Raw genomic sequence first — 13,942 nt, 5'->3', positions numbered from 1 at the left:
GAAAGCCTTTCAAAGGACAAACCAACCTGTCATGAAAATGCACGATTCATACACTTTGCTTTACCCCCTTTTAGTTGTTGTTGTTGGACAGGCTGCACCGTGCCCTCCTCACCTTTTTAATTATCATGTTTGTCACATAGAATCAGCTGGGGATGAGGAGATGACAGGTTTAATGATCTTTCGAAGCTGTAAACACAAGTTACCATTTGCAGTGGACATGTTTATTTTTGGAGGCATCATGCTTCTGGGCTCAGGATCCGCATGACAAGCCAGTTGTAATTGATACATCAGACAGTCCTTTATAAAGGAGAGCTTAGCATTCTGGCTTTCTAATTTATTTTTCTATTTGCCTAGCAGCTTTTTAACTTAATTATCCCCAAATGAATAATGTGCAGGTGGAAAAGGTTCTGGGTGAACGACCTTTATTACAAAGTTACTAAAGAGCATTTTACAGCATATTTATTGTATTTATAGCGGCAGCTGACGCTTGAGCCTCTATTGTTTGTTTTCCCCTTTGACAGTAATGAAATCTTTCCTTTCACCTATAGCCAACTAACAGACATCATAGTTATGTACAGAATTAACTAGGTGGCAGGGCAAGGTTTCAAATTTCATTCTAATGTGGCAAGGATGGCTCAGTGGTCTGATAATCAGATTTGAAAGTTGCTTTGAAAGTACCTTGAAAGGTAAAGGTTCAAATTTGGCCCTTGGCCTTTCTGAATTTGATAAGTTGCACTCCATTCAATTTACTCATTATAGACGAGACTTTGAAAGTCTCAAGGTCTTCCCGCTCTGTGCAGACCTTAGAAATCTGATGATGCTTATAAGAAGAGTGGGGGTCGTGCTCTGGCAGCATTGTTTAAAAATGTAATCCTGCTCCTATGGCTGAGGCAGGGACCAGATCTTCCTCTTTGTTTGGACAGCAGTTGGCACAATGAGGTCCTGATCTTACTGGAGCTGCTGAGAGTGACCCCAATATTAAGCATGTAACAAGAATAATAAATTACAGGGATTGTGTGGGGACTACTGCATGCCCCTCTCCAGAGACGGATGCCCTGCATTTTAGTGGCGACATGATGTCCTTCGGAAGGCAAGGTGCTGAAAAAAGAATCCACTATTTGTCTGTCTTGTGGTAATGACTATTAGCCCTGGCCATGGATCCCACTGTGCTAGATGTTGTAGACATTACAGCAAGACAATCACTGCCCCAAAAACGGACATCACAAGGACTTTCTTCTGTCCATTGCTCAGACTGCTGGAAAGCAGACTGCTCTTCTCTGATAAAAGTTTTCTTTAAAAAAAAAAATGAAACCCGTCACAAAAATAGCTTAGTTATAAAAATACAGAGAAAATACCCCCAATTAAGCCTTCTTCAGCTCATCAGCTCTTAGAAAAGAAGGTACATTTATTAATTTTGCTTGGTTCTGATGCACCAGAGGATTGGATTTATAGCAGATGAGAAAACCCAGAGAGACACCTCTCTCATTTTTAGGCACCTGAGTGGTTGATTAGACACATGACCAATCAATAGGAAAATGAACAATTCATGAAGTAGGACATTGACCAAATAACCCAGCAGCACAAATAAGATATACCGCACTCTCCCCAACACCACCCCTCAAAGCAGTATTCCTTCCTGAGACTCCTCGTAAGAGAGTGTGCCTGAATCATCCAGTCCTACATATAGCTCCTAAAGTAGCATATGCCTTTAGAATGGATGGCCCATGAAGAAGTAGCCAGCAAGCAGAGAATCACAGAATTATAGAATATCAGGGTTGGAAGGGACCTCAGGAGGTCATCTAGTCCAATCCCCTGCTCAAAGCAGGACCGATCGCCAATTAAATCATCCCAGCCAGGGCTTTGTCAAGCCTGACCTTAAAAACTTCTAAGGAAGGAGATTCCACCACCTCCCTAGGTAACGCATTCCAGTGTTTTACCACCCTCCTAGTGAAAAAGTTTTTCCTAATATCCAACCTAAATCTCCCCCACTGCAACTTGAGACCATTACTCCTTGTTCTGTCATCTGCTACCACTGAGAACAGTCTAGAGCCATCCTCTTTGGAACCCCCTTTCAGGTAGTTGAAAGCAGCTATCAAATCCCCCCTCATTCTTCTCTTCCGTAGACTAAACATCCCCAGGTCCCTCAGAGATACATTGCAAATAAAAGGTGTATGTTACCTCTTTTTCAAGGGTCTTGTATCCACACAGAGTGTTGATGACTTCTCCAGGGACCTATTAACAGGAAAATTGTTTCAGGCTTAGAGCTGAGTTTTGAGGAAATGCAAAAAAAAAAAAAAATCCTGAGACATATACAAGCTGCTCCCACTGTCTCTGGAGCTTGTGTCTCAGACTTTTCATCACAAACACAAGACAAGTAGTTAACAAGCCTCTGACTCTGACATCAGTGGGGACTTTTTCCAACACAACACAAAAGCTACAGACTAAGCAATATACTCCCAGAGCTTTCTAACGGATGCCTGAGAGTCAGTAATATGCATGGAGTTTTTCCCATAGCAGCAGTGAGGTCTTTCCCATCCAGCCATCTTAGCTAATTCCACGCTGGCTAATGCAGAGCTGCCACCTACAATGTGACGTCCAGTGTTTGCTAGGTCCAGTTTGCAGCGATTCAGGGAGGGGCTCCTACCAATTCATTTGGGAGTTTATGCAGCTTCCTACTGGGAAATTTTTCTTTATTTTCTCTTTGTTTAATTTCACTCCATTACTCCTAGTTATATGGCCTATTACACCACCCTCAGTAACATCTCTCCCTTTGGGGTGATCTAAGTGCTTCAGGAATCAGGGTCTATACCCTCATTGGAGAACGTGATAACGTTAGAACACAAACTCTCATTCTCTATGGTCCATGGGACTTTTCCAAGAGAGGTTTAGAAAGTGGCTTGGGAATTACAAAGGAGCAGGTTTCACATGAGCGGCCCACCATTTCCATCCCAGTTCTGTCAGAGAGCGGACCTTCTTCTGGTTTTTGGTCATTTTGATTCTTGATAATACCAGGAAAGGCAGAGAAGCCTGAGAATTGTCAGGGAAGTTAGCAGAAGGCCTGCTGAATACACTGATAAGAAGGAATTCACCATGCCTCAGGACCAGGACTATAATGCATGTTCGCTTATTTTGTGGATCAAACAGAAGCTTTCTTATTTCAAGGCAATAAACTGAGATTAGGTGTATATTTCAAAAGGTGCGTTGTGTCCATACAATGGCCCCATTGAAAGCATAATAATTTTAGCAATGAGACAATTTTGGCAACCAGTAAAAGCTGCTAGACAAGAAAACAAACTTTCCATGTTTTAGAGGCACAGAGATGAAAAGGAGAAATGTGCACATTTTGGAGAAAATTGTGCTTTTCTGTAAAATGTGGCATAAAAGAAACCGTAGAACAGGCTGCAGCCATTAAGCCCCAGTCTGGTCCTTCTATAATTGGTGAGGAAATTATTCTAACATTTCTTTACCACAAATAGTTGTTTTGACAATATGTCACTGCTCAGGGCTATTGTAAAACACGCCTTTTTCCATTTCCATTTATGCACTGCTAATCTGCCTGTCTGTGGCAAACAGAACAGAGTTAAAAAGGCTGATATAACTCCATTGCTCAGGAGCGTGTGTGCGTGTTATATGGGGCACACGGGTGAAATCCTGGCTGCACTGACGTCAATGGGAAAGCTCCCGTTGACTTCAGTGGGATCAGGATTTCATCCTTTGGGTTTGCTTCTCATTTGCACCATTCGGACAGTGCAATGGGGCCTCTGAATGAGGGCAAATGTAATTCACGCCTGTGTTAAGGCGCCATGATGTTGCCAGAATGGTATAAAGGGGGCTTTGGTGTCACTGAGGATGGTGTCATCCTTTTAAGGATGCGTCATCACTTACGCTGCATCGGCCCAGCTGTGCCCATGGGTGCACCACTGTAGCACTTTAACGAAGAGCTCTCCCGTCGGCGTAGACAAGCTCCCACCCCGAGAGGCAGCAGCAATGCTGACGGGGTCGACATAGCACCGTCTACACAGTGGGTTAGGTTGGTATAACTATGTCATGCAGGGGTGTGTTTTTCACACCCTGGAGTACAGAGTTGTGAAGGAGCTGGGAGTGGGGAGGATTGACCTGGGGATGTTGCAGGGGAGTTTTACTGGGACTGTCTGCATTGGGGATCCTCCACACTCCATGACAACAGTTATACCAGGCCTGAATCTTGCTTGACTTATAGTTCTGGAGCCTTGCCATTTCACCTGTCCTACATGAAAGCAGGGTTTTTGTTTTTGTTAAACATGTTATTCAATGGACTGCACCCTGCATAGCAACACAATTGCTGTAGGACACATCTCCAGGACTGTACCAGATACAGGGCCCAAGGACCTCCCATGCTGAGCCTATTATGTCCCTCCTGAAGGGCTGATGCTCCCCCATAGAATGGGGTCTACAAACGCAGCTGTGGTTTAATGCCCCCTCAAGTACTTTTTGCTGTGGAATGCAACAGTGAAGCCATTAAACCAGCTGTCCTCTGCACAGGGCTACTTTCCCTGAAGGGAAACATGATGTGTAATGTGTTTAATGTTTGCAGACCTTTAGGTTTAATTCATACTGACCAGCACACGTTCCCCCTCCAAGCTCATTTTTAGTGCCACCAGAGCATGTCCAGGCACTGGAGGACAATGATACTTACCCACTTTTGTTAAGCACTTTGAGATCTATGGATGAAAAGTGCTGAGTATTAGGGGAGAACTTCTCATTGCAAGCAGCGATGATTCGCTGTAGAGCAGCGAAGATGCTGGCTCACCACGCAGGTTCACAGGGCTGAGAACAGAACTGCCAAGTCGATATCACAGCTCCATAGTTTTAGAGAACCCCCCACTCCCGCCGGAAGGGAGTACTAGGATGAAACTAGAGCTGGATGGGAAACAATTTTCCTACCCTGTGAACATTTTCCAGATATTTCCCATTCTATATCAGGACAAAATTGAGGTCTTCTGAGGTTTTTCACAGAACAGAAGGTGGGGGGGGGGTGGTGGCAAGGAGTGACACACATACATCCTAGGGGTGACAGTGGACGAGAAGCTGGATAGGAGTCAGCAGTGTGCCCTTGTTGCCAAGAAGGCCAATGGCATTTTGGGATGTATAAGTAGGGGCATAGCGAGCAGATCGAGGGACGTGATCATTCCCCTCTATTCGACATGGGTGAGGCCTCATCTGGAGTACTGTGTCCAGTTTTGGGCCCCACACTTCAAGAAGGATGTGGATAAATTGGAGAGAGTCCAGCGAAGGGCAACAAAAATGATTAGGGGACTGGAACACATGAGTTATGAGGAGAGGCTGAGGGAGCTGGGATTGTTTAGCCTGCAGAAGAGAAGAATGAGGGGGGATTTGATAGCTGCTTTCAACTACCTGAAAGGGGGTTCCAAAGAGGATGGCTCTAGACTGTTCTCAATGGTAGCAGATGACAGAACAAGGAGTAATGGTCTCAAGTTGCAGTGGGGGAGGTTTAGATTGGATATTAGGAAAAACTTTTTCACTAAGAGGGTGGTGAAACACTGGAATGCGTTACCTAGGGAGGTGGTAGAATCTCCTTCCTTAGAGGTTTTTAAGGTCAGGCTTGACAAAGCCCTGGCTGGGATGATTTAACTGGGAATTGGTCCTGCTTTGAGCAGGGGGTTGGACTAGATGACCTTCTGGGGTCCCTTCCAACCCTGATATTCTATGCTTCTATGATCCCCCTCCCCAGAATTGTTAATATCTCTGTGGTTAGGGCATTTCTTTGGAATATGAGACACCTGGCTTCAAATTCCTGCTCTGCCTGATTCAGAGCAGATACTTAAAGCCAGGTCTCCCACTTCCCCAATAAATGTGCTAACCACTGGGCTCTACACACAGATACAGATTTTGACTAGCAATTTCACCGTGGACCCAAGAAACCTTTCCCGGTGAGAGTTTTGTCAGAACCAGGGTAGTTTCTTGTGAAAAGTTTCAGTTTTGACAAATCAACATTTTCTGACGAAAAACTATTTTGTTGAAAAATTCCCAACCAGCTCTTGATAAAACTATGTGGTGAGCCTTGTGGTGGGTTTTCCCATGTATTCTCTTCCCATGGGTTCTACCCAGGAAGGTTGCATTAGGACCTAATAACATCAACATCCATGAAGTCTTTTGAGCTGTCTTTGCAAGACTTCTTCTGCACTTCTGGAAAAGTCCTACAGAATTTAATCACAGTGAAACTGTCTACAGGTTCTGCATCTTATAGAATGTAAATAGAAAAGCATAGCCCTGTAAGGTTCTGGGGGCTCGGTCTTGTATTTCTAGGTGTTTGGGTGTGAATACAATATATCTATAATGCTGCTGCTTTGGAATTCCAGGGGTTGAGCCAAAAATCTATTGCATGGGTAACTTTCTCACTCAAATTCCATAGAAAATGTTCTAAAAACCTATGCAAACCTGTTGAATTTCAATAAAAATCCTACTGGCATAATCCCTATTAAATTCTATAGGATTTGACCATAAGGTTCTGTCATCAATTAATTTTTGAAAATGTATTTGTCTGGCACTTTCTCCTATTCCAGCTATTTCCAACTTTGCATTAAATGACTCAGGGTTCTTTTATCATCTCAATTTCCCGACCCGGTGCCCACACAGCCTTCAGGTTCAGTAATGACATCATGACACCTGCTCCCAGCTGCATCAGATATTTCTGGTACACCAATCTGATCTACTTAGATTTTAAATATGTCTGTCCTAGCTTTTGGATTTCATCTGTGCCAATCTCTTCTCTTTCTATTAAGAGATATTTTAATTTCCTTGAACAGAAAAACCTTGATAGATAAGATGCGGGAGAAACATGGGTTTTCAAATAACATTTATATTCACTGTATTATTGGCCCATTATCAGCAATATTAATTTTAACATACAAGGTGGCCAATAACAGCTTGCAAATAGTCTTTCTAAATACTGACAAATTTTACAAGTGCTTGTATACTAATGCTAGAAGTCTAAATACTATGATGGGTGAACCTGACTGCTGTTTTTAAATGAGGATATGGATATAATAGACATTACAGAAGCTTGGTGGAATGATGCTAATCAATGGGACACAGTAATACTAGAGTACAAAATATACCGTAATTACAGAGTAGGTCATGCTGGTGGGGAAGTAGCATTATATGCGAAAGAAAGCATAGAGTCAAATATAGCAAAAATCTTAAATGACTCAAACTGAACCACAGAATCTCTATGGGTAAAAATTCCATGCTTTAATAATAAGAGGATAGGAGTAGGAATATATTACCAACCACCTGACCAGACTGCAAAATACTCAGGGAGATTAGATTTCAGAGTAGCAGCCGTGTTAGTCTGTATCCACAAAAAGAAAAGGAGTACTTGTGGCACCGTAGGGACTAACAACTTTATCTGAGCATAAGCTTTCGTGAGCTACAGCTCACTTCATCGGAGATTAGAGAGGCTACAAAACCAGAAAACCCAATAATAATGGGGGGATTTCAACTATCCCCATATTGGCTAGGTACATGTCACTTCAGAATGGGATGCAGAGATAAAATTTCCTGACATTAATGACTGCTTCTTGGAACAGCTAATCCTGAAAACCACAAGGGGAGAGGCAATTCTTGATTTAGACCTAAGTGGAGCACAGGATCTGGTCCAAGAGGTGCATGCAGCAGAATCGCTTGATAATAGCGACCAAAAGGTAATTAAATTAACATCCTTGTAGGGGGGAAAATACCAAAGACACCCACCACAGTAGTATTTAACTTCAAAAAGGGGAAAGACACAAAAATGAAGAATCTAGTTAAAGGGAAATTAAAAGGAACAATGAAGTGCCTGCAGGCTTAATGTAAACTATTTAAAACACCATAATAGAGGCTCAAATTAAACATATTCCCCCAAATAAAAAAAAATTTATAAGAGGCCCAAAAAATGCCATCCTGGCTAAACAACAGAGTAAAAGAGACAGTCGCAAAAAGACATCCTTTAAAAATTGGAAGTAAGTCCTACAGAGGAAAATACAAAGGAACATAAACTCTGGCAAGCCAAGTGCAAAACTATAATTAGGCAGGCCAAAAGAGAATTTGAAGACACAAAAACTAACAGCAAAACCTCAGAAGTCACTAAGTAATAAGTCCCCAGGACCAGATGGCATTCACCCAAGAGTTCTGAAGGAACTCAAATATGAAATTGTGGAACTACTAACTGTGGTACGTAAACAATTGCTTAAATTAGCCTCTGCATCAGATGACTGGAGGGAAGTTAATGCAACGCGGATTTTTAAAAAAGGCTCCAGAGGTGATCCTGGCAATTACAGGCTGGTAAGCCTGACTTCAGTACCAGATAAATTGCCTGAAAGTATAATAAAGAATAGACACATAGATGAACACAATGCGTTGGGGAAAAGTCAAAACGGCTTTTGTAAAGAGAAATTATACCTCAGTCTATTAGAATTCTTTGAGGTTGTCAACAAGCATGTGGATACAGTGATCAAGGGGATATAGTGTACTTAGTGTAGAGAAGTACGGGCTGGATGAATGCACTATAAGGTGGGTAGAAAGTTGGCTAGATTGTCGGGCTCAACGGGTAGTGATCAATGGCTCCATGTCTAGTTGGCAGCCGGTGTCAAGTGGAGTGCCCCAGGGGTCGGTCCTGGGGCTGGTTTTGTTCAATATCTTCATAAATGATCTGGAGGATGGTGTGGATTGCACTCTCAGCAAATTTGCGGATGATACTAAACTGGGAGGAGTGGTTGATACGCTGGAGGGCAGGGATAAGATACAGAGGGACCTAGACAAATTGGAGGATTGGGCCAAAAGAAATCTGATGAGGTTCAATAAGGCTAAGTGCAGGGTCCTGCACTTAGGACAGAAGAACCCAATGCACAGCTACAGACTAGGGACCGAATGGCTAGGCAGCAGTTCTGCGGAAAAGGACCTAGGGGTGACAGGACCTAGGTGTGTCCAGTTTTGGGCCCCACACTACAAGAAGGATGTGGATAAATTGGAGAGAGTCCAGCAAAGGGCAACAAAAATGATTAGGGGTCTGGAACACATGACTTATGAGGAGAGGCTGAGGGAACTGGGATTGTTTAGTCTGCAGAAGAGAAGAATGAGGGGGGATTTGATAGCTGCTTTCAACTACCTGAGAGGTAGTTCCAGAGAGGATGGTTCTAGACTATTCTCAGTGGTGGAAGAGGACAGGACAAGGAGTAATGGTCTCAAGTTGCAGTGGGGGAGGTTTAGGTTGGATATTAGGAAAAACTTTTTCACTAGGAGGGTGGTGAAACACTGGAATGCGTTGCCTAGGGAGGTGGTAGAATCTCCTTCCTTAGAAGTTTTTAAGGTCAGGCTTGACAAAGCCCTGGCTGGGATGATTTAATTGGGGATTGGTCCTGCTTTGAGCAGGGGCTTGGACTAGATGACCTCCTGAGGTCCCTTCCAACCCTGATATTCTATGATACTTGGAGTTTCAGAAAGCCTTTGACAAGGTCCCACACCAAAGGCTCCTAATTAAAGTAAGTAGTGATGAGATAAGAGAGAAGGTCCTCTCATGGATCAGAAACTTGTTAAAAGATAGGAAACAAATGGCAGGCATAAATAGTCAATTTTCACAATGGAGAGAGGTAAATAACAGGGTCCCCCAAAGATCTGTACTGGGACCAATGCTACTGGGTAAACAGTGAGGCAGCAAAGTTTACAGATGATACAAAGTTACTCAAGACAGGTAAATCCAAAGCAGACTGCGAAGAGTTACAAAGGGCTCTCACTAAACTGGGTGACTGGGCAACAAAATGGCACAAGAAAGTCAATACCGATTAGTGCAAAGTCACATGTATTGGAAAACATAATCCCTGTTAGGATAAAGATATTCAGGTCTGTCTGTAAAGGCCTAGACTCTAAGAATTTAGGTGTATTCTTATCACTTGGCTAGTGATAGAGGTATAAAAGAAAGAATCAAAATCACTGTCTGCTGGTGTAAGGGCCTTCTCTTACTGTGACAGTCTGAGGCCCTGTTCTTAGGCTAAGGCCTTTGGCTAAGCAGCAGAGGCAGCCATAAGCTGGGAAGCGAACGGTCACCTCCTCACATTCCAAACTAGTCACACTGAAATAAGGTGCTATTCGGCTGTTAGGAATACAATCCTGTCCTGATAGTTCCTATCACCTCCAGAGAAAGGGAAGTGCCTAGAAAATGTAAAAGGAAACTTAGTTTGATAGCATCCTGTCTGGCAAGAACTCACTTATCAATAGCTGGGATGTGAAACCCTCACTTCTGTATTGTCTTGTCATTATAGTTTCCACTTTGCTATTGTTCGTATAATCTCGGTCTGGTTCTGTGATTGTTCCTGTCTGCTGTATAATTAATTTTGCTGGGTGTAAACTAATTAAGGTGGTGGAATATAATTGGTTACATAATCATGTTACAATACGTTAGGATTGGTTAGTTAAATTTCAGGAAAATGATTGGTTAAGGTATTTTACTATATATAATCTGTAGTCAATGAGGAAGTGGGGGGGTGGGCATGTGGGTGAGGGAGATGGGAACAGGGAATGGGGGTAAGGAAATTGGAATCATGTTTTGCTAAAGAGGGAAATGGGAACAGGGAATGGGAGTAAGGAAATTGGAATCATGTTTGGCTAAGGGTAGGAATGGGAACAGGGACACAGGTGTAAGGCTCTGTGGTGTCAGAGCTGGGAAGGAGGATACTAAGGAAGGAAACTGGAATCATGCTTGCTGGAAGTTCACCCCAATAAACATCGAATTGTTTGCACCTTTGGACTTCGGGTATTGTTGCTCTCTGTTCATGCGAGAAGGACCAGGGAAGTAAGTGGGTGAAGGAATAAGCCCCCTAACAATCCCAACTACACATACAAAATGATGAGTTCTAAATTAGCTTTTTTCATTCAAGAAAGATCTTGGATTCAGCATGAATAGTTCTCTGAAAACATCTGCTCAATGTGCAGCAACAGTCAAAAAAGCTGACAGAGAAGGCCAACAGAGCTGGGGGAAGAGGTAGATACGCTGGAGGGTAGGGATAGGGTCCAGAGTGACCTAGACAAATGGGACGATTGGTCCAAAAGAAATCTCATGAGGTTCAACAAAGACGAGTGCAGAGTCCTGCACTTAGGAAGGAAGAATCCCGTGCACTGCTGCAGGCTGGGGACTGACTGGCTAAGCAGCAGTTCTGCAGAAAAGGACCTGGGGATTACAACTGACGAGAAGCTGGATATGAGTGAGCAGTGTGCCCTTGTTGCCAAGAAGGCCAAAGGCATATTGGGCTGTATTAGTAGGAACATTGCCAGCATATCGAGGGAAGTGATTATTCCCCTCTATTTGGCACTGGTGAGGCCACACATGAAGTGTTTTGTCCAGTTTTGGTCCCCCCACTACAGAAGGGATGTGGACAAATTGGAAAGAGTCCAGAGGAGGGCAACAAAAATTATTAGGGGGCTGGGGCACGAGATTTACAAGGAGAGGCTGAGGGAACTGGGGTTGTTTAGTCTGCAGAAGAGAAGAATGAGGGGGGATTTGATAGCAGCCTTCAAGTACCTGAAGGGGGGTTCCAAAGAGGATGGAGCTCAGCTGTTCTCAGTGGTGGCAAATGACAGAACAAGGAGCAATGGTCTCAAGTTGCTATGGGGGAGGTCTAGGATGGATATTATAAAACACTATTTCACTAGGAGGGTGGTGAAGCACTGGAATGCGTTACCTAGGGAGGTGGTGGAATCTCCATCCTTAGAAGTTTTTAAGGTCAGGCTTGTCAAAGCCCTGGCTGGGATGATTTAGTTGGGGATTGGTCCTGCTTTGAGCAGGGGGTTGGACTAGATGACCTCCTGAGGTCCCTTCCAACCCCGATATTCTATGAATAAAAATGTTTCTGAACAAGGAGAGATTAAAAAGACTGGCTCTGTTCATCTTGGAAGGATATTGCAGAAGCCTGTAGAATTGTGACTGGGTGGAGAAAGAGAGTAAGGGAGTGTTATTTACCCATTCACATAGAACACAAGAACCAGGGGTCACCTGATGACATTAATGGGCAGCAGGTTTAAAGCAAACGGAAGGAAGTACTTCTTCACACAACGCACAGACAACCCATGATTCTCATTGCTAGGGGATGTTGTAAAGGCCAAAAGTGTAACTGGGTTCAAAAAAGAATTAGATCAGTTCCTGGAGGATAGTTTCATCAGTGGCTTCTAGCCAAGATGGTCAGGGACAGAACCCCATGTTCGGGGTGTCCCTAAACCTCTGACTGCCAGAAGCTGGGACTACATGACAGGGCAAAATGGATCAGTTGATAAATTGCCCCGTTCTGTTCATTCCCTCTGAAACACCTGGCACCAGCTGCTGTCGGAGGATACTGGGCTAGATGAACTATTGGTCTGACCCAGTCTGGTCGTTCTTATGTTCTTGCCTAGATGCAGAGCAGAATTCACACTTACAAGCATAACAGATGGTAGAAAAGTTGAACTTGTTCCCACTGAAGAAATCTGAATTTCACTTTAAAATCCTCACCTTCCACCCACTGCCGATGTTTCAACAGCAATATTTCATGGCTTTGCTTTAAGAGAAGTGCTGTGACTTACAACTGGGCATACTGACAGGGGAACACAAGACGGAGAGAGTCAGGAGATCTGCATCCTATTCCCAACTCTGTCAGTCTGCTTCTGTGACCTGGGGAAACTCACTTCTCTGTGTGTCTTTTTCACCATCTGCAAGATGGAGATGGATAACAGTACTTAACTCCATGTAAGCAGCTTAATTCCTTAGTGCATGAAATATACCTATATGCAGAAGGCCATCATGAGCCCTATGCACCACTTAAATCCCTAATTGTCCTCGAATACTTACGAGGCACATAGCCTTGTTGTAGCCCTCTGGAGTGTTTGCAAAGCAATATAAAAGTGGAAAGTAGTATAACTAATAGGAAAAGGAATAGTTAGTACACATTTTTTGCTTTAGGTGTTGTAATAGAGATCTTGTTCCAATTTCTCAGAGCATTCCTTGTGAGATTTACATAAATGGTGACAGGTGGACTTTTCCAGTAACCCTCTCTGCCTCACTTTCCTTTCTACAGAGAGAAATCAAGAGTTTTACTGTGTGCCCAGAAAATATCAGTCTGTGGAAGAGAAGACATCTAGTGACAGCACCCCCAAGAAGCAAGCAGGTGGAAGCCTGACATCTGCCCATCTTTGTTGCTATTTGTCTCTGATATTGGAACTAACTTATTTATAGCAGATTCGTTTGAAATATGACATCAGATCTCTTGGCAGTGAAAGTAGGGGCTTCTGAGAATTCTAGAGGTAAATTGTGATGACTGCAGGGATTAAAAGCAGCATGTAAAGTGCCTCCAGAAACCCTAAAGAAATGGGGAATAATTCCAGGTTGCCTGCAGCCATGCCATGTTGGGCTGTGATCGGAGCACTCACGAGATAAGTAGGGACAGAGCAGCGGGACACCACTCTACAAATTGAGAATGGGGTCAGAATGGAAACAATGCCACAGAATGGTGCTACAAGGTACTGCATTTCAGAAAGATGCAAAACTGAGCATTTTTTCTAAAATGAATTTAAGTAAAAATGTAACTATACAAATTCAGCTGCTCAAAGTTATTCTGACTCCGAATCAAGACCTTATGAACACTATTGTATGATGGATTCTGTCTGTCCGTGGGCCTCATTCTGACAGCTGTGTTCAGTTTTTTTATGCCTTTCTGCAGATGATAGGAGTTTTGCCTGAGTAAGAGTGAAAACTGAGTACCCTTTACCCTCGGGATATGGCTCAGTTAAATTAAACAAAGAAGTAAATGTAATATTTGGGAATGTAACTCATGCATGTGAGAAAGGTCTTGGATGCTGGCCACACTGTATATAGGGAGAAGAAAAGCTAGAAATATTCTCCCCTGGGGAATTTTAATCACAAAGCCCTACATTACATATTCCT

At 43.3% G+C, this 13,942-nt stretch overlaps 1 protein-coding gene across 2 annotated transcripts in view; it reads right to left on the bottom strand.

The window, feature by feature from the left end:
• The window catches only part of LOC311513392 (tetraspanin-15-like), a 324,602-nt gene that overhangs the window by 40,310 nt on the left and 270,350 nt on the right, over nt 1–13,942 (bottom strand). For both annotated transcript variants that reach the window (XM_084615195.1, XM_084615196.1), the window contains exon 9: nt 2,179–2,232. In XM_084615195.1, coding sequence (XP_084471321.1) covers nt 2,179–2,232 — 54 coding nt within the window. The remainder of the gene's footprint in view (nt 1–2,178; nt 2,233–13,942) is intronic.

The sequence above is a fragment of the Lepidochelys olivacea genome, assembly GCF_965140295.1.
Source record: "Lepidochelys olivacea isolate rLepOli2 genome assembly, chromosome: 26".
In the NCBI taxonomy this organism is placed as follows: Eukaryota; Metazoa; Chordata; order Testudines; family Cheloniidae; genus Lepidochelys; species Lepidochelys olivacea.
This window is presented reverse-complemented; position numbering and strand designations above follow the sequence as displayed.